Source organism: Betta splendens, chromosome 11 (genome assembly GCF_900634795.4).
Source record: "Betta splendens chromosome 11, fBetSpl5.4, whole genome shotgun sequence".
In the NCBI taxonomy this organism is placed as follows: domain Eukaryota; kingdom Metazoa; phylum Chordata; class Actinopteri; order Anabantiformes; family Osphronemidae; genus Betta; species Betta splendens.
In genome coordinates this window covers 6,905,727-6,925,272 of record NC_040891.2, presented here as the reverse complement: position 1 = coordinate 6,925,272, position 19,546 = coordinate 6,905,727, and the positions used below count along the sequence as shown (strand labels likewise).

Sequence of the window (19,546 nt, the reverse complement as noted above, 5' to 3'; positions counted from 1 at the left end):
GAGAGATTAGGGTGGAGGCAAAGAAACAGAGAACAAGGCAGAGGGGGTGAAACGATTCTATATCGAGACCCTCGAAACGCATTTCTCCAAACAGAGGCGCTCTACCAGGGGATGTTGTTAAGTCTAGTGCCCACAAGCTATTTCATTGTGTTATTCCACCAAAACAAAAATAAGGTTGGAGGATTCTCTCCCGCTTCAGTGCATGGATCTATTCATTCTAACAGCTTACTGTACCTTGAGTCCATGTTTAAGTAAATATCCCACTTGGCAAAGACTGAGCTTTTTTAAGTATGAACGTATTTATTATATGAATGCAAAGGCGGAATTTACCAGCGGTTCTGCATCGGTCTCAGTGGCCTCTAGGGCAAAACTCTCCTCTTCATTGAAACAGTTGCATTTAAGGGGTTGCATTAAATGACGTACGTATGGACTCCGGCCGCATCCAAAACGCCTCATCCGCCGTTCAGGTCCAATGGCGAGAAGCCGGCGGCTGCAGCAGGATGCAGGGCGCCGGCCAAACACACATAAAGACGCGAAACCCTGGGATTAATATTTACAGCCACGTTCCCCGAGCTGCAGCTGCTCCACTAGAAAAAACATCCAGAGACGGCAGCAGGTGAGGGATAAAGTTGTCACTGGTATATTGGGATGAATATGTGGGCTCATAAAGTGGGTCCGGACAGAGCTTAAGAGTAGATAAAGCTTTTACGACTACACGGCGTTGTTATTATTTCTGTTTATCGCGCTCGTGTTATTGTGCATAATTGGAAAGTTGAAGTCGTTTCCCAGGTTTCGCTTTGTGATATTTTCTCCTCATGGCCCTTTACTTGTTTTCCGGGGTTGTTCAATGTGGCAATTTTCTATTCCCACGTTCTAATTATCTTATGGTGAAATACCAATCATTAGGTTTTCTGGCCTTATTGACTGGAGCGATAACTGCTCCTTAATTGTTAGCACAATGAAAAGTTATGAGGGGCATAACTTTGGGTTTATTGTGAGAATCATCCACCGGGGAAAAATAAGGATTGCAGTAAACTGGATAGCTGCTTCATGTAGATCCAAATATAGTTAGACTGCACACATTGAATATCAACAGCTGAGTTCAACTCGACCTTCAGCTACTGTGTGTAGTGTTTCTTATTTAGCCTCCGTTAGCGTGTGTTTTTGTGGTTTTACAACGTGTTCACGGTGACATTTCATCGCAGCCGGAACTGAAGCTAGTTCAGGGTCTTTGAGATGACTGGCATGGAGAATATTACTGTATAATTGCAGATAGCTTCTATGTCACATTGGTGAGAAGGTACTGTGCAGAAGCATCTTGTACTGTACCATAGAGAGTAGATCAGAGACCTTCACCTTTAAAATCAATGTTTTGTCTTGAAACAAAGTTTGGCAAAGTTTCCTCCTTAGATGTAAAATTAAATCACTTACGACTGTTTGGACATATATGAAAACTTAATGCTGTATTATTGCAAATATTATTAATATTTGTTAATAATTACCCAGCAAGGCTGATACTCCTGCTGCTCTGGTAGCACCGCACCGTCCCAGCGCTACTCGGCTTTGCATGAGCGCCGCGGCGACGGAAATCGGATGAGTCACGTTGTCATTTAAGCGCATTAACGAACGACAAGAGACCCCAGAGAAGAGGGAGAGGAAAGAGAGACGGGGAGTGAGGGATGTACATATTTTGCCATCCTTGATGATAACATTAATGTCAAGGTGGAAGGGGGGGGAAGAAGACATCAGCGCTGATGAATATTTATGGTTGCCCACAGTAAAGTGCTGTTTTAGAGTGAAGTGGGACAGAATGGCCTCATGAAGACAGCACTTTAGGGCCTAGTCTTGCACAGACTGTGGCTCTATGAATATTCATTGTTCATTGTCCCAAAAACAATTTGCTTAACGCTTTTGGCTTCTTTTCATCCGTAAAACGTGCCTAAGATTCCACCTATGCACGGTTTGGCCTGTAGCGGTATCCGGCGCTACAGTGTTTACGCCTGCGACGGGAAACCTCCCCTCTCTGTTCGTTTTTCTCAGCGCGGCCCGAGTGCAGTAGCTTCACCTGCGCGCGTTGGTCAGCGGCTGCTGCTGTAACGCGCTTCACCGAAAGTAAGGAAAGATAAAGCAGGCTACAGTATTTCAGTCGGGGGGGGGTGCGCAGTTGCCATGGTTACTCGTCACAATGCTTCTAAAGCGAATGCCACCTGATGAGCGACAGGATCTACATGACTTTGATGCAGTGCAGCCTGGCGCGCTTTAATGTACGTGACTTTATCATCGTTTGTGTTTACAGCTCCGCATATTTAACGCGCACACGCGTCCCATGTAGTGCCTCCGCTTGTCTGGTTTGCTTAAAACACTGGGTGGAAAGCGGTTAAAGACCTTCCCGTGACCTCGAGGCGGCCCGTTTAATATCTGCGAAAAAGCTATTTCTGGCTTAAAATAAATAAATAAATACTGCTATTGTGTAGGTGAATTGTCCTTGAGCGTGAAAGTAAACAATTTTCTGCATTGCGCATCGCTCAGATTTAGCATCGCAGCGTCGCCTAAAGCCAACTGTTTATTTTTCACGGCGAATGAAGCAGATCCGCACACATTTTCATAATTCCCGTGTAACTGCAGCGATTCCTGCTGCATCGCTTCCTCCGTGTCCCCTGTCGCGTTCGCCTGCCCTCCCTGTGTTTCTGTCTCTCATTAACAGCTGCCTCCTATGGGCCCGAGTGCCTCTTACTGTCCGGCCCCAGTGGGGGGTCACCTCTTGACATGGCGGAGTGTTTCCGTTCCCTACTGCACCCAGGTCTGCGTCTCTAAAGCCTTAACAGTCTTACATAAAAGACCACTGCTGTAGCTTATTAACCCATCGTTGGCCTTGACGTGGTCGTTCTGGGTTTATGGGATTGACACAATCACACACAATCAACACAATCAAAGAACAAAAGAATAAAGTCTGGATTGTCTAATCAGGTAGGGCATATTCACTTCAGTCACTTGCAGCACAAATCATGCATTCACATTCAGAACAATTGTCTGTGATTTTACATCTTCCAATAAAACAGTCTTTGCTTTGTAAAATTTGAAATCATCGTTACTGGTGTTAACATGTCTTCTTTTATGGTGCGGATTAAAACTGTGCACGGGTAATTAGAACTGAAAGTCTGTTTCTAGTTCGCTCGCGTCGGTCTCGTGGCTGCCGCTGCGGCGCCGGGCCCGTTTCTGGACGCACGTTATGTAGCACCTTGTAATTGAAAAGCAATTGATGGATGAATGCGAGCGCTGCTCATGAACCGCTCGCATATTTCGCCCGCGTGTCTTTGTCTCGCGGTCTCATCATATCGCATCACGTCAAATCACAGCCCAGTGTACAATTACGCAGCTGCTGGGTTTTTCTCACATTATTCTCTTACAAAGGTCTTTGTGACTAAAAGCTCGGGAGGTAAACAGGCCGTTTGTTATGGAGATAAGTGTCCAGCTGTTGCGGTCTTCATTTCCTCCGCTGTGTGACGTCCTGGGGATAGGCCCTGAACATGCAGGCGTCATGTTGTGGGGTTATTGTTGCAGCGGCCTCGGTTATGCAGGGCGCCTTGTGAGGCGGGTGGTGCAGCAGCCACGCAGTACTGAAACACTGTATATGTCGTATACGGGGTTCTCTGTGTGCACAGTGTGTACTGTGTGAGTCCAAATCAGGTGGCTGGTGGACCCTCACTGTGTCTGTGATGGTAATAGTTTGCCAGAGCCTTAGGGGAGCTGCTCAGCAGGCGGCTGTGTGTGTGTGTGTGTGTGTGTGTGTGTGTGTGTGTGTGTGTGTGTGTGTGTGTGTGTGTGTGTGTGTGTGTGTGTGTGTGTGTGTGTGTGTGTGTGTGTGTGTGTGTGTGTGTGTGTGTGTGTGTGTGTGTGTGCGTGTGTGTGTGCGTGCGTGTGTCTACGTAGCAGCAGGAAAGGGTAGAGCTGGGCCCAAAGAGCATGTCTCAACAGCCAAGCCTTCAACCCGTTTAATCCGGCCCAGCAGGGATGCGGTTGTGTTTTTTTTTTTTTTTTTTCTGTCTGTCTCCACAGTGCATGTGTGCGTGCGCGGCTGAAGAAGAACTTCTGTCGAAAAGTTCTTATGATGCACAGCGAGGCGAGGCACAAATCGGTCTTTGGACGCCTTGAACTCATCGGGTCGTTTGCCACGTGTTCTAACCCCGTCTCCCTCTCCCCCCCCCCCCCCCCCCCCCCCCCCCCCCCCCCCCCCTCCCCCCGCAGGACGAATGTCATAGGATGAACACTGCTGGTGGGGTGTGTCTGTCTGTGCTGTCCTCGCTCCTGGCTGTGGCTGGGGCCCTGGCCGCGTTGTCCGCCCTCGCTCTGGCTCCTCTCTCCGCCCTGGCTGAGGTGGCCCATGGGGCCGGCGCCGGCGCCCCCGTCCCCGGGGCAGAGGGGGCCCCCGCTGCCGCCTCCCCACCGTGCTCCAGTCTCGTAGCCGGGGTGCTCTACGGCTCTTTCTCCCTAAGGGAGCTCTTTCCTTCGCGGGAACCGACCTGCTCCTGGTCCCTGGAAAACCCCGACCCCACCAAGTACTCCCTCTACCTCCGCTTCACCCGCCACCCCGTCGTCTGTCGGACGCACGCCCCCATGCTCCTCTCCCTCGACCACCACCTGGCCAATCAAAGCTGCCCCCTCCATTTACAGACTGCTGCTGCCAGGGACTCGGAAGTCGTCGATCTCTGCGGCAGCCGGTCCGACTCGGACGGGCCGTACTCCTTCCTTCAGTTTGATAAGAACTTCATCCAGCTTTGTCTGACGAGACACCCAGCTGCGGACGAGCCTCCGGTAGCGAAGGAGCTGCTGGAGCTGCGGCTGGTCGAGGTCCTGCTCATCAATAATGAGAACTCCAGTCAGTTCACCTGCGGCATGCTGTGCCGCTGGTTCGAGGAGTGCTTACGCACGGGACACGACGGGGATCGGGAGGTTTCCGACGGGGACGGATGCGGGATGACCCAGACCGGATGTATCTGTCCCAACCACAACATCTTGGCGCCGCCCGTTCCCCTGCTGCCGGAGACCCCCCACGGCTTCAGCAACGGCTCGCTGCTCCCCGATGACTGCTGCGTCACCGAGCTGCATTCCAATGACGCCATCGTCATAGCGCCCAGAGATGTTCGACAAGGTAGGATTATGTTTTGGCAAGATAAAGAGATGTTTCAGTGCTGCCTTTTAGGGCATTACATGCATGAGCACACTTTTCTGCACAGAGAGTCTAATTCATGCTCTTTAGTTGTCATGGTACATATTATTTGGGCGTCTTGGTCTGTATATATTGTAAAAATAGTATAGTCTCACATAAAAAACTTCCTTTTATTTGTGATCTGTGCTTAGCTTGTTGAGAGCAAACAAATGTAGTGGTGAGTGGGGGGGGGGGGGTCACATGCTTCTGCTTGACACAGAATTTATGATTCCAATTCCGTCTCTGACACGTTGGCCTTTAATTAAAACCGAATCATTTCAAAAGGGGGGCCCTTTAAACCCTCCATCAAAAGCTCAGTAAATGCCTGTCAGAAATTCAGGCTTCTGATCTATATTTTAGAGATCCCCCCATGTGGCCTGGAGGTGTGGCTCCTAGGAGCAAGCAGCGCACAATTACGTGTGTGTGTGTGTGTGTGTGTGTGTGTGTGTGTGTGTGTGTGTGTGTGTGTGTGTGTGTGTGTGTGTGTGTGTGTGTGTGTGTGTGCGTTTGTAAAAAAATGACTAGGATGGGATTGGATTTGAAGCCCATGTGCACATACACAACGCACGCTGTTGGACCCTTGTATGTTTGTATGCTCCTCCATCAAAGCAACAGACCTTTTCTCCATTACGAGGCTCGTAATGAAGCGGTCCTACATGTTTGATCGCCGCCATGACCTATAGTAGTGTAGTAGAGTAAAAGCAAGCGCAGACTGTAACTGATTAGAACTCAATTACTCTTAGTGGTCCGTCTGCATCCACACACTGAGAGCTCAAAGCACAGTCGTACCTTGCTGATGGGAAGGTTATTGTTCTGTGGCTAAATCAGCGGGGTGGCGCCGCTTAATGCGCTCAGAGAAGGAGAAGCGAAGGCGCACTACGCGAAACGCAGTGTGGGAGGACGCAGGGAGAGAGCGCAGCGGTTCGAGTTGGACCGGCGCTCGGTTGCTGGAGACAAAAGCCAAACGGATGGCGCCGTTGTGCAAAGCGATGCCAAGTCGGAGCGCCATTACAGTCAACTCATGCCAAACGCCCGGGAGCTCCGTTGGTTCCGCCGCATCTCACCTCGCACGCACAACGCATGGGTTCCGAGGTTGGTCACCAGCCACTCACCGAGCCCTTGAAGTAAAGATGGCCCGAAGAGGTGCAGGCAAGTCTGTTTTCCTCCAAACGACTCCCCCGCGTCCTAATTACAATAAAATATCCGCCTTCCCATAAACTAAACTCCAGACTCGGCGCCGGGGCCAGATTTTTTTCCTCCGTCTTGTGTCTCCCACCGCCCCGCCTCCCCCGTTTCCCCCGTTTCCATCCACTCAAAGACAAACAGCATCACCCCTCGCCGCATCAGACGCACTCACAAACAGCGTGGATGTTTACTGTCGGCTCGCGCTGCCACCGGCCGTCTGTCTTTTAAAAGCGCCCTCTCATGTCTCGGCTCCACAGGCCTCCACACAGCTCTTCATTTACAATGCTGATAAGACTGGGCTTTGCTCTTCACTTTCAGAAAAGCAAACTAGAAGAACTGGATTAATGCAGTATTTTTACTACTTTATGCTGAATTATTTGTTGCTACAATAATATTTACCCAATTTTAAGTATTACATTAGGATCCCCACAATAAAAAAAAATCTTTGTCCTATTGATTTAACTACTTCAGTTGTTTACAGTGCACATTTGTCTTTTTGAGACTGTTGAGTCATTGATCCCCTTGACTGGCAATACAACACTTGACCAGAGGTTAACCACTCCTTTCATTTGATCTCAGTAAACAACTAAGTTACAAAGATGGAAGCTGTGGAAATAAAGAGAAATCCCACAATCCATGTAGACGTGTAACTGCAGACAGAGCGGCAGGGTGGTTGATTATCACTTCAGTCTTTTCTGAAACGTCAATATTTACGTTGTAGCAGCAAGTGGTGTTCTGTGTTCTGTTTGGTTTAATTAGGCATAATTAAGTTTTACAAATGACCAATTAGCAAATAATTAGCTTTGATCATAACAGAAAATGTGGTGCCTGAAAACTGGATTGAGTGCAAAGCCTTTATTTTGTTGAGGAGGACGGTTTTAATCTCCCGACGGTGACGGACGGTCTTTCCAGACGGACCGAGCTGCTCTGTAGCAGCGACACCCTCAGCAGGTCTGTCTGCGGATAGTGGAGCTTTACATACAGAAGAGGCCCAATCTAATCTCTGCGTGCTGTGAGGTGAACTGTGTGGACTTGTGTGTCTGTGCTTGTGCCACGTCTGCGTCTTGCGTCCTGGACGTCCTTCGACCTCTGAAATGAATAATTTACAGGAACCACGCGCAAATGAAGACGCGTTCAGCGGAATCTGGACCCTGACATTTAGAGTCTCTATACATCATTTTAATTTTGGCAGCTGAGGTCCAGGGTCTTTGTCCATCAAATGTGTGAATGTATCACATTATGACACTAAACGGATTTGACTTGCATGTCTATGTGAAACACAGTTAAACAAATATTGTCTCATTTCCATATAAATTGGGTATTAAGGGGTGATGCAAGCTGAATTAAGCTACGTAAAATGTGCTTGTTATTCCTCCTTTGCTTATTTACTTAATGCACATATTTATGCCTGATTTTATTTAGTGTAGAAAGGCATTGTTTAACCTTTAAGGCCAAACTTGGTAGTTTTTACAATGTTATCACCTTATTTCTTTGGCATATTCTCTGCACTTCCCACTATTTACACAGCTCTGCGTTTCCAAGATTAATTCAGCTGGTGGTTGATTTCCTGGGTTTCGGTGGTCAAGTTCCCCCGCTGTTTGAACACACGCTGCCGGCGCTCAGAAGTACAAGACAATTTGTGTTAACGCTTGCTGAAACCGAGGAGCCGGCGCTTAAGGCGGCTTTTCCCAACTGACCAGATCCATGTAAAAGATTTAAGCAACCAAACAGTAGCAGCCCGTGGTATCGGACCACATGCGTTCAAACCACGCAGATGAATCAGATCCTCCGAGCTTTGAGCTTTATGTTATTGTGCTTTGTAAATGCATTTATGTACGCATAAAAAACAACAACCTGTCACTTGTGTGTGTGGGAAATCTAATTAAACAGTTGCAGGCTGCTACAAAGCTAAGCTACAGTAAAACTTTCTACCAGTTTCGTCATTATTAATGTGCTCCTTAATTGCTGTTGAAGCCTCTTGTTAGTAGTTTGCTTTTACTTGTGAGGCTTAAGGATTCAGTATATAATATTTAAACTGAGCAACAATAACTTAACAATATTGATGCTTTTTATAGCATTTTGTGCAGCGTCCACTTGGCCTTTGCAGGACTGACTGACGGCGAACACTTCATCCGAGCCGACTAATAGCTATAGAATCGGGGAAAGGTCAGGACAGAAGGGGTTTAATGGTTCCATCTAAGGTTGCAGTAAGGTGGTGTTGGGGGTGTTGTTCCAGCAAAATCATGGGATTTATTGCAGAGTGGGACTTTTATCTATCTGAACCGTTACCACCAATGCAATGGATTCTTCCCTGCTCTTCCTAGCAGTGAAGTAATAGTGGCGCTAAAGCACCGTGTGCATTATTAATCTGTCTTTGTTTTGAGCCTGGCCGGTGCTCAATACACATCACCGAGGCTTTAATGAAACCCTGAAAGGAGCCACCGATTTTCCATTACGCTGCCGAGTGCGATTACGCGTCTGTGCTCCCTGTGTTGTGTCATACTGGGCTGTAATGTTCGCGTGGACGGGGAGGCACCCGGGACGAGCTCGTGGGCGCGTGCGCGCCGCAGATGCGCCCGTGTTGTCGGCCCGCGCCCGATCCACGGCGAGTGTGTCACCGTGACGGACGATGCGCGACGCCCATTCTTCTTGCTCACGGCTGCAGGGTTAGAGCTCTGATCCCTGATCTGGACCGCCACGCAGAGCTCCTTATTGTGTCAGCGGCAGCTTCTCGTCACAAAGGTCCACGCACACGTCCAATTCGTGGCTTTTAACGTTATCACCCGTTACTGGTTGGAAAGACGTATTGCTTAATTTGTCTTTACATCGAGTAAGGAGATCAGGAGTCATTTTTCCTGCTCGTGATTCATGGGAAAATTAGCCCATCATCTGTGTCTTGGCTCATCCATCATCCTGCACTAGCCACAATTGCTGCCCTTTCTTTTAATTAGTTGACTTGCACACATTAACATGTGGCAGTGGAGAGTTCCCTCCTGCAGTTTGACGGAGCAACTACACGCTGATGTGTTTTTACTCCTAAACCTGCAATAACTGACGTCGTCGGTCACCAAGGTAACACATCATCATTGAACTCATCATCAAATAAAATGTAATTATCATGTAATGCTCAGTAATACTGAATCCTCCCTGTTGCCAGTAAGAGCAACGCTCACATTAGGTTAAAGTGCCTTCTCTGTTTTCTCTCACATCCGTCACATCTGTGTAATGCACAAGACTGGAACACTGTTTTTTTTTTCAAATTGTCATTGGAAAGCTACTGCTCCCTCACAGTAGAAGTCTCACTCTGTGCCGCAAACAACAGCAGACCCGGTGCCGTGACTGTGATGTGTTTGGTTGTGGCGATCATGCGATGTCCAGCGTGCGGAGTCAGGAGTTAAATGGCTGAAAGCAGTTTCCACTGACTCCCACGCGTTTCCGCTGTGGCTCTATGCAGTGACGACACATTCAGGTCACAGCTGTGTTGACCACTGGCAGCGTTCACAGCTAAGCGAGGACACCCAGATATTCATTTATGTGTCGCACACATACACTGTGTAAATACATTGAACCCAATTTGCATATTTAAACACTACAGATGTGTCAAATGGACAGATAGTCTATACACAACATATTGTGTTTAGCATCCATGTGTTTTCGATTCAAAATATATCATTGCTGTTCTAGATTTAGATTTAAAGTTCACGATCTAGGTGTCAAATTGTTCCACAAGTTGTCAGACACACGCCACGCTGCTTGCACACACAGACAGACACACAAACACGCAGAAACAGGTTGTGGTTTGTGTTCTGTGTGTGTGTAGGGAGGTATAGCGAGAACAACAGCAAGGCAGAAAGGGGGAGCTAGATAGAGAGAGAAGGCTAGAGAGAGGACTGGGATTTGGCTGGGACCCCTGGGACCAGCACTGAGCATGAGCCAGTGGTCCATCACACACACACACACACACACACACACACACACACACACACACACACACACACACACACACACACACACACACACACACACACACACACACACACACACAATGCTCATGGAATACTATCTGCTTCCTGGTAATTAGAGCAGAGAGCTGTGTGTGTGCTTCTTTAGTCGCATGGCAGAGGGAAGTGTTTATTTTCACACTGTGCCTGCAAACAGTACTTACAGGTGTTTTAATAACCCTTAACTCTATGTGAACACATACATACACACAGAAAAATGCACCGCCACCATTACTGATGACACAGAGTAATAGCGGGCTTCGCAGTAGAGTATCTGGAAGCCTAAACTGAATGAAGCAAACCTGCATGCTTATATCTGTGTGTGTGTGTGCGTGTGCCTGAAAGTCTGTCACTCTCTCACACACACACATAGACACACACACACACACACACAGGCTGACTGTGGCTCCAAAATTAGTATTCTTTCTTGCGAGCTAGGGCTCTCTCTCTAAACGGGCTTAGCACTGAGCCCCTTTATGCTCCAGCAAAGGCCCTCAGACACACACACACACACACACACACACACACACACACACACACACACACACACACACACACACACACACACACACACACACCTTGTCATTTATATCCATTCCTGTTTTCTCAACAGATCTCTGTGGATCAGTATGGATTGGTATACAGTTCTCTACCCAGACTTGGCTGTATTTCAGAAGCAGCGCTACGTGGGCCAACTTCTTGTTGGTGCTATTAAAAATGTAATAAATCAAAAGAGGGAGAAAATATAGTGTGTACCTTCCAATAAATATACCCCTTTGCCCAGTGGCAATCTGCACGAGTAACATCCCCTTAGAAAGATTATTATTGGAGCTGAAATGATGGAGGATTATTACTGTTGCACAATGTGCTGCAAAGAGACACAATGGAGAAAACGAGCCAACGCATCCAAATCAGTGCATTCATTGTTAGACCCAGCACAGGAGCTGTAGCGGTGAGTTAAAAGTGTAGGATGTCAGTAGAAAGTTTCATGAACACAATACATTTGGATGCTCATAAGAACAGGTTGTTTTTGAGAAAACTCTTGGAATGAAACTGAGTGCTCCTCACAAGGTGAGTTACAATAAGCACTGTAGGAGGTAGACTGAAAAATATTTAATATTTAGTGTAAATCAACTTGATGACATAGAGATAAAGCTAAGAAGTAAAATATAAAAATAAAAGTTGCAATGAGATCAGTAATGTTGGTAGTTTGAATGTTTAGTTACGTGTGTGATTTTCCTGCAACTGAAGCAATGTCCGTTTGAGAAATGCATTTGCAGTCGAGGCATGACTACGTGACGCCTGCTGAACATCAGGGCTTCACCTCCACAGCATGAAACATTTACAGTGTAGAAGTCACCTTGGCCTGTGGGAGATTCTAACTGGCCCTCGTCTCTGTTACTGACGCGCACAAAAAGATGAATCAATGACAATGAAAGATAAATGTCCCATTAATCAATAATTAAAGTAGATGACCTCTTCCTCCATATCAAATTTTGTTTAAATCTAAGCTGTACATCAGCCCTGTCCACCTAATTTTACAGCTGACTTCAGCACATGCCACCTCAAACTGAAATTCCAATTATTCCCACGTGAAAAGAAGCTCCGTGATTGATTGACCGAACGCCCCTCTGCCTCCACCCCCCCAGACCCCTTGGGGTTGAACTCGCAGTAGGGATGGGATGAAGACCTGAGGTTGACTCTGCATTTGGTCCATCAATCTGCCTGCAGCTAATGAAAGTTGTATGATGTTCGGAGGCAAGTGGCACTGAAGGCTGAGTTGATTTGTGAGCAGGATGTTTCGGGCGGTGAGCGGAAGTCGGGAGCGGGAGGGTCTGGAGTCGGATCTGGGGAGATGTGTCTGAGGCACCGGTGGGCCAAATTAGCCCACCTCCAGAGACCCTTCCTCTGTGCCTACACATGGTGGGAGACAGCTTGTGTGAATGTGTGTGTGTGAGAATTAGCGGATGACAAAACGCCTCCGAGCTACAATGTGTCTCAGAAGGCTCATGCAGCTCTAGAGTGGCCGTAGAGCAATTCAATGATAATGGAGTACAGGGACGCATTACCACACACACACACACACACACACACACACACACACACACACACACACACACACACACAGAGGCAAGGTCCATATCACTCTCTGGCCCACTGACTTCCAGTCAAGCTCCAGTGGCTTCATGTGATCGATTAACTGCAGGAAATAGTCGGGCATCCCACGGTGCACCTGTGCCGGCGGTCACGTGGTTCAGTCCCCAGAGGCTTGTGGGTTTTTGTGTGTGTGTGCGTGCGTGCGTGCGCCTGTTCCCCAAATCTCTGGTTGCGCGATGATTTCAAAATGTTTCCGTGTCAAACTCCGAGCGTCTAAATCTGCGCGACAGGTTTGACATCTTGTGTGAATATCAGTCTCTGTGGTTTTGTGAACAGGGAAAATAAAAAAAGTCCCATCTGTCACATCGTATAGTGATTTTCAAACGTGAACCTCTGCATTGTTGTTTAGGCAACAATGACATTTTGAACGAACAAAGCGTCGACATGCAGTTTGGAGCAAAGTATTTGATTTCGGCAACTATTTGTGGGAACGGAGCGATGTTCACCTGTACGGAGGGATCCTTTTATTTCACCGCTGTGCACACGTAATCAGCTGTGTGCTGCCGTGTAGACTGACTGGAAACAGGTCACAACAGGAAGTGAAGACGAGGTTCAGCCCAACAGGACAGTTAGCAATGCTAATGCTAAAGATTAAGTCACTGTTACAAACAGTCACACTGTAAACAGCTGGAGGAGACAGAATATTGTCCTTAATAGAATGTTTACAATTCACCAGATGAACAAAACTGCCATCTGTGTTTATGTTCTTCTTCTTCATCTTCACTATTTAAGTTGCTTTCCTATGTTTTGTTGCATTAACAGAGATCTAAAAGCTTTTAAAGCTCCAGAAATCCACTCCGTGCTGTAGTTCCTCTTTCTGCCACCAGGTGTTGCACAGTGGTTTCTTCATCCAACTATGCTGAGTATAGGCCTGCATACGTTACTGTAGTCAACACGTTGTCACCAACATTCAACAGATCCCCGTCCTACAGCTCTGCACCACATAAACACTAAAATTACAGTCTGTTGCTCTGAGCTGTACAGAGTGATATGACATTGTATTAAGCTTGTTTTGCATTCATGATGATAACTGTAGCCACTAGGTTCACAATGACCAAGGCTTTAGTTGCAATGGGTGCAATCTCTGCACAACAAGCTGCACTCACACTGTACTGACCACATACTGTAGATCATTTGTCCCTGTGTGGTGTTTGCTCTCAGGGGATATGGGAAACGTGCACCCGTTTTGGCCCCGGGCACGACAGTGGTACCAAAAACTGGATTACAACCGTCCAGACGAACATTTTGTTTTGGGTTTAGGATAACTTTGTGTGGAGTTTGCATGTTCTCCTCATGTTCGCGTGGGTTCCACAGGGTTCTCCGGCTTCTGCCCACGGTCCAAAAACATGCATGTCCCCCGTAGACAGCTGGGATAGGCTCCAGCACCCCCGCGAGACCCTGCAGATGGATGGATGGATAATTTTGACTAATGTACATAGTTCTATACATCTGCGTAGCTAGTTTTAGGTGCATGGGACCCATTCATGATGCTTAGAAATTGCAAGTCTGTGACCCATATGTTAAACAACTGGCCACCTGAGCTACTTCAGTGTGTGTGTGTGTGTGTGTGTGTGTGTGTGTGTGTGTGTGTGTGTGTGTGTGTGTGTGTGTGTGTGTGTGTGTGTGTGTGTGTGTGTGTGTGTGTGCGCGCATCCCTGACCATATGCGCAGGCACAGGTGAAGATGATCTAACTTTCCGGGCTTTCAAGAAGATTTACAGCAGCGGTATAATTACCTCTTGGTACTGTACAGTGATTTATGCTGCGTGGGACCTGTCTCCTCTGAGGTGGAATGATACTCAAAGTGCCATAGCGCCTGACAACCAGTTGTTATCTCAAGCTATTCTGAATGTGCCATAGGTGCCTGCGTCTATTTCCAGAGAGGAGCTGATGCTTTAGTCACTCAGAGACGCACCGAGGGGCTGCTGACACCAGGTGGAGGGGTGTGACGGATTACCTGCCATAGTGTATTGTGAATGCATTCTTAGGGCAAGCTCCATCTACATTATGCTGTGTTTAAGTTCATTGCAGAGGCCTATATGTTTTAAGTGCACGCCGTGTTCGAGTGGTTGCAGCCGCGCTCGCCGCCACCCACACCTCGGCCGCAGCCATAAGGCGTCCTTCACGATAGGTGTCACAGGGACACTCATCCCCCTGAAGTGGCTCCTCCAGGGAGCCTATTTGTGTTCATCTGCTCTGACGTGAGGGGAATGTGTTTGCTAGGCACAGCCCCGATGATGGACAGCGCTATTTATCCTAATACAGGAAGGGGAGACTATAAAACACACGCGTGCACGCGGAGCGACGCCGAGATATTTGATCCGTATTAAGGTACTTTAGGGCCTTTCACATACTGTCAGGGGAGGTTTATTAAATTCACCCCCTGAGGTGTGGGGAGGTTTTTGCTCTGTGCTTCGGCTTGTGCGGCGTGTGTTCTTTTGATTGTGAGGTTTAGACGAGATCTAGGTTTGGGGTGAGGATTGGGCTGAACGCATGACTCTAATTAGTGTCCTCACGGCTGAGCAGAACAATGCCTCTATTGTGGAAGTAAGAGGAAGTAGGAGCACTGAGTACCCCACCCCCTGAGGCTGGGCCACAGTGAAATATTACATTATCATACACGCATAGACAAACATACATGGAAACGCGCACACACACACGGACGAGCACGAGAGGAGACGCAACAATTACCGGGCGGGGAGCCCAGCAACACAATAGCCTGGCATGCAGGTGTGTTGTGTGAGATGCGGTGTGGGCGCGAGGCTGCAGATACGCGTATGTGACAGCGGCCGCGGCCGCCGCGAACACGTCACGGGCAGGCGGACGTGTGAGGCTCCACCATGGAGCCACGGACGCCCGTGCCCTTGCTAAGTCAAAGCAACTTCAAAACGAGCGCGGCGAGCCTCCCTCTCTCTCTCCCTCAGCCTCCTGCTCTCTTTTTGTCAGTGAGCATTAGCATCACCAGCCGGTATGTGGCAATTAAATATATCCCTGGGCAATGAGGCCCTATTTAGAAATCATTACAAGACAAGGAAATCTTGCCCCACGAGTTGAGCAAAAAACACAGGGGAAGTGCTGTCGTGTGTGTGTGTGTGTGTGTGTGTGTGTGTGTGTGTGTGTGTGTGTGTGTGTGTGTGTGTGTGTGTGTGTGTGTGTGCGTGTGTGTGTGTGTGCGTGTGTGTGTGTGTGCGTGTGTGTGTGTGTGCGTGTGTGTGTGTGTGTGTGTGTGTGTGCGTGTGTGTGTGCGCGTGTGTGTGTGTGTGCGTGTGTGTGTGTGTGTTCCTTACCTTCACCATCCTTCATTCTTCACCACTCATCCATAGAGCTGTGCTCCTACAATACTGTAACTCTCCTCCTCAGACAGTCTCCAGCAGAGCTGTGAAGCCTCCCCTCCCTGCCTCCTCCCCTGCATGCTGACTACAGATTATATCATCTGCATTGTGGAGCTGTGGGGAGAAACCATATATTTGGATGGTACAGTGTGTGTGTGTGTGTGTGTGTGTGGTCAGGGTGGTGGTGTTTGCGTTGCACCCACGTGTGGGCTTTTGTATTCTTCTCACTGCGGCCCTTGACTGAGCACCAGGTTTGTTTCCCTCTACTTACTGTATATAGGAGGTGCAAAACCCTTTTTGGTTCCAAAAAGCTTGTTTTGATTTGTTAAAATATTCAACATTCCCAGCTTTAGTTTAATAGGAGAGAAATCCCAACGCAATCACAGACTCCTCTATTAAAGAGACTGTGTTGATACATGGGCTTCTCTAACTCTTTTTGCACTTCAAACAAACATATTATGCTTAATTGTACGAGCATCTTTGAATAACGATCCCATTAGACCTAGTTAAATAACTGCAAGTAGACCATTAAGGCTTTACTGCTTTTTCGGATGATCTAATAATGTGCACATCTAATGTTAGTGAGCTTAATAACCAACGACTGTGCCTCGCGTTTCTGTGCTCTCACCTAAACACACAGCAGGGTGCAAACGTACTGTACGGAGGCCACAAACAGTTCACACCCAGTAAAAGGCTGTGAAACTCTGTCCAGGGAGACGAGGAGATTTTATGATGCATGCGCAGCCGTTAATTTATAAATACCAGCACAAATAAGTGGATAGAAAAGGAATCACCTTGCCCCCTTGTTCTGCAGGGGACATAAAGCGAGGCATGCTCCCTTGGTCTTGCAGGAAATAAATGCGCTGGGGATTTATCGACACACTGGCTGTTATAAGCCTACTGTCACACTCCAGCAGTTACCCATGGTGGATTTAGGACTCCGGGAAGAAGAAACACTCTTAGTCTCTATCTCCGTCTCGTTTTCCCTTTATTTCGCACCCTGCCGCAAGTACTTTTATGCCACTGAAGCCAATTGTCGCTCAAATGTGGTCAAGTGGAACTGGATGGGCGTTTTGGGACGCAAAGGTTTTTCAATGGGCGAATCTACATGTGTGCCAGACCCTCTAATGCCAACCTACTGTATAATTTCTGATGATGGCAGCACGGAGCCGCGGCTCGGCTTCGCCCCTCTGCTTCTCCCATGTGCACAGCTGCCTTGAAATTGCATTTTGTTTATATGAGGCTAAAGTATTCATAGTAAAAATATATATATGTAGCGGTGGAAGCTGTCCAAATAATCCCTCATGAAGTGATATCTAAATCCAACACACACACACACCAACACAAACGCACCCGCATGCCCATGCAATGAGAGCTGACACCCTCAAGGGCACAATGAAATGAATGACAGCAGCACCGGCATGTTGTCTGTCCTGAGTGCCAAACATTTTGGTCGCACACGAGCGGCCGAGGACGCACAAACGCGAGGGGCACGCACACACACACACACACACACACACACACACACACACACACACACACACACACACACACACACACACACACACACACACCCGTGGCTCGCAGACAGATGCTGCGGTTTGGGAGCCGCTATCGATCGCCGCTCGTCAGCATATCCTCTATAACAAGCACTGTCCCCGAAAGCACTGCAGCAAAGAGAGAGAGAGAGAGAGAGACGCGCAGCAAAGGGGAGAGGAAATGGAGTGAACCTGTGTAGACAGAATCACGGGCTGACAGGTGAAATCAGCCGCACATGAGCGACTGCTGATCAGCAAATAACGCGAACAACAAGATGCAGACGAGGCCCCTGGTGTTTTATTTTTTTTTTTTCTTCATCCACACTGCCTTGCCTCATTTATTCAGGACTTTAACTTCTTTTTTTTCCCCCCTCTTCTGTAAAACCTGCTTGAAGATTACGAGCGGGAGCGGAGTGGCTGGACCCGAGCGCCTGCCTGATGATAATGATGAAGCATCTCGCCACCCGGCTAACGAGGGCCCAGATCTGCCCTGACTGTGCCTGCTATGCAAATTTCTGGCCAACCAGCAATGAATCAAAGGCGTAGCAAAGCAATGTTTCTCTTCGCAGCACTTTAGCAGAGCCATCATTCACAGAGGACGCACGCACGCACGCACACACACACACACACACACACACACACACACACGCAGGCCGAAGGCGGCCATAGCACAACACGTGAAACCATTTAGGTTAAAAAAAAAAACACTCAAAACAATGCTAATGCGGTTTTGAGCCCGTTGATTCCGTGCACACGTGTTGGCGCGACGCCTCGGAGCGGCCTTGAACGCCACACGGTCAGTAACAAGGCTCCCGAGACAAACGCTTCTAAAGTGATGTTCTTGGCAGGCAACTGCAGCGACATAAGACGGATTTCTTCCTCTCCCTCGCCATCTCTGACCACACGGATCGCCGCGGTGCACTCGTCGCGTGGGCTGTTAATCCGCGGCAAATAAGCTGGTTTTTCTGTCGCCGAGATGAAAAGCGGGAGATCTGAGAGTTGAGGATTTAATTGACAGTCGGAGCCGTAAGTGCGCGGACAGATGTGCACACAGGCATTTTGGAGCCACTGTACATCATGCTCGCTTTGGCCCCCTCTCTCGCCCTTGTTCTCTCTCTCTCTCTCTCTCTCTCTCTCTGTCTCTGTCACGTCTCTCATTATCGCGTTGCTCTGCCAGGCCTGTAGGTTTGCCTTTGGGGTGTTGAACTGGCAGAAGTAACAGTATGATGGTAATTTGCTGGAATGGAAGGTTGGACAGGCTCACCTTGCCTTTTAAAAGGTGTCAAGTGGCGGACCTTTGACACCACCATTAATGATGTAACGCATTGAGAGCGCTGCCTCTTTTTTCCTGGCTGGACATATGTCTGCTGGATGCGTACACAGCAATATTTATGCAGACAAACAGAGGATAACACACTCATATGTGCTCAATCAAAGGACAAAATTGCAGGTCACTAATAAGTACTACATGCATGTAGTCATATGGCATAGACACGCGCACACACACACACACACAATCACACAGCGACAGGCTTTTAAGTCTTTGTCAGATTAATAGCCACTTTCTCTCTGTGGTCAATAAATGCTTGAGGGAGTTCCCTAAAGGCTGCAGGATAACTCCCTGTGTGTGGGGATGGATGTGCGCGCACACACACACACACACACACACAGGCCTCATGGGTCAACCTGTCACCACAAAGATGGCTAAGCAGTTGGTTGGCCAGCGGGAAATCAATGTAAGGTGATGAGACTGCTGTGTGTGTGTGTGTGTGTGTGTTTGTGTGTGTGTGTGTGTGTGTGTGTGTGTGCGTGCGTGCGTGCGTGCGCGCGGTGCTTTGTGCAAAAGTGTCATTTTAGAGACCTAATGTAAAATGTTGCACGTGTGAAAAGCTTATTGATGAAGTGATCAAAAGAAACTAAATGCATTCAACCAGGAAACACTTTCAGCATTTTCCACAATAAGAGCATATTCATTTGTCATGTATTGTTCCTGTTTGCTTGGACATTTTGCTGATGTGCCGTGAACCGGCTACATGGACGCTCCGCTCCCTGGACTGCAGGTCTGCACGTCCGGGGGGGTCAGACTTTCCAGATTATTAGACTGGAAAGCGCCGGAGCTGCTCTGCTT

The 19,546-nt window shown here is 48.1% G+C and overlaps 1 protein-coding gene across 2 annotated transcripts in view; it reads left to right on the top strand.

Annotated features, from left to right (window-relative positions):
* Positions 1 to 19,546, top strand: part of adgrb2 (adhesion G protein-coupled receptor B2) — a 229,312-nt gene that overhangs the window by 113,714 nt on the left and 96,052 nt on the right. For both annotated transcript variants that reach the window (XM_055513035.1, XM_055513036.1), the window contains one exon: positions 4,246 to 5,149. In XM_055513035.1, coding sequence (XP_055369010.1) covers positions 4,246 to 5,149 — 904 coding nt within the window. The remainder of the gene's footprint in view (positions 1 to 4,245; positions 5,150 to 19,546) is intronic.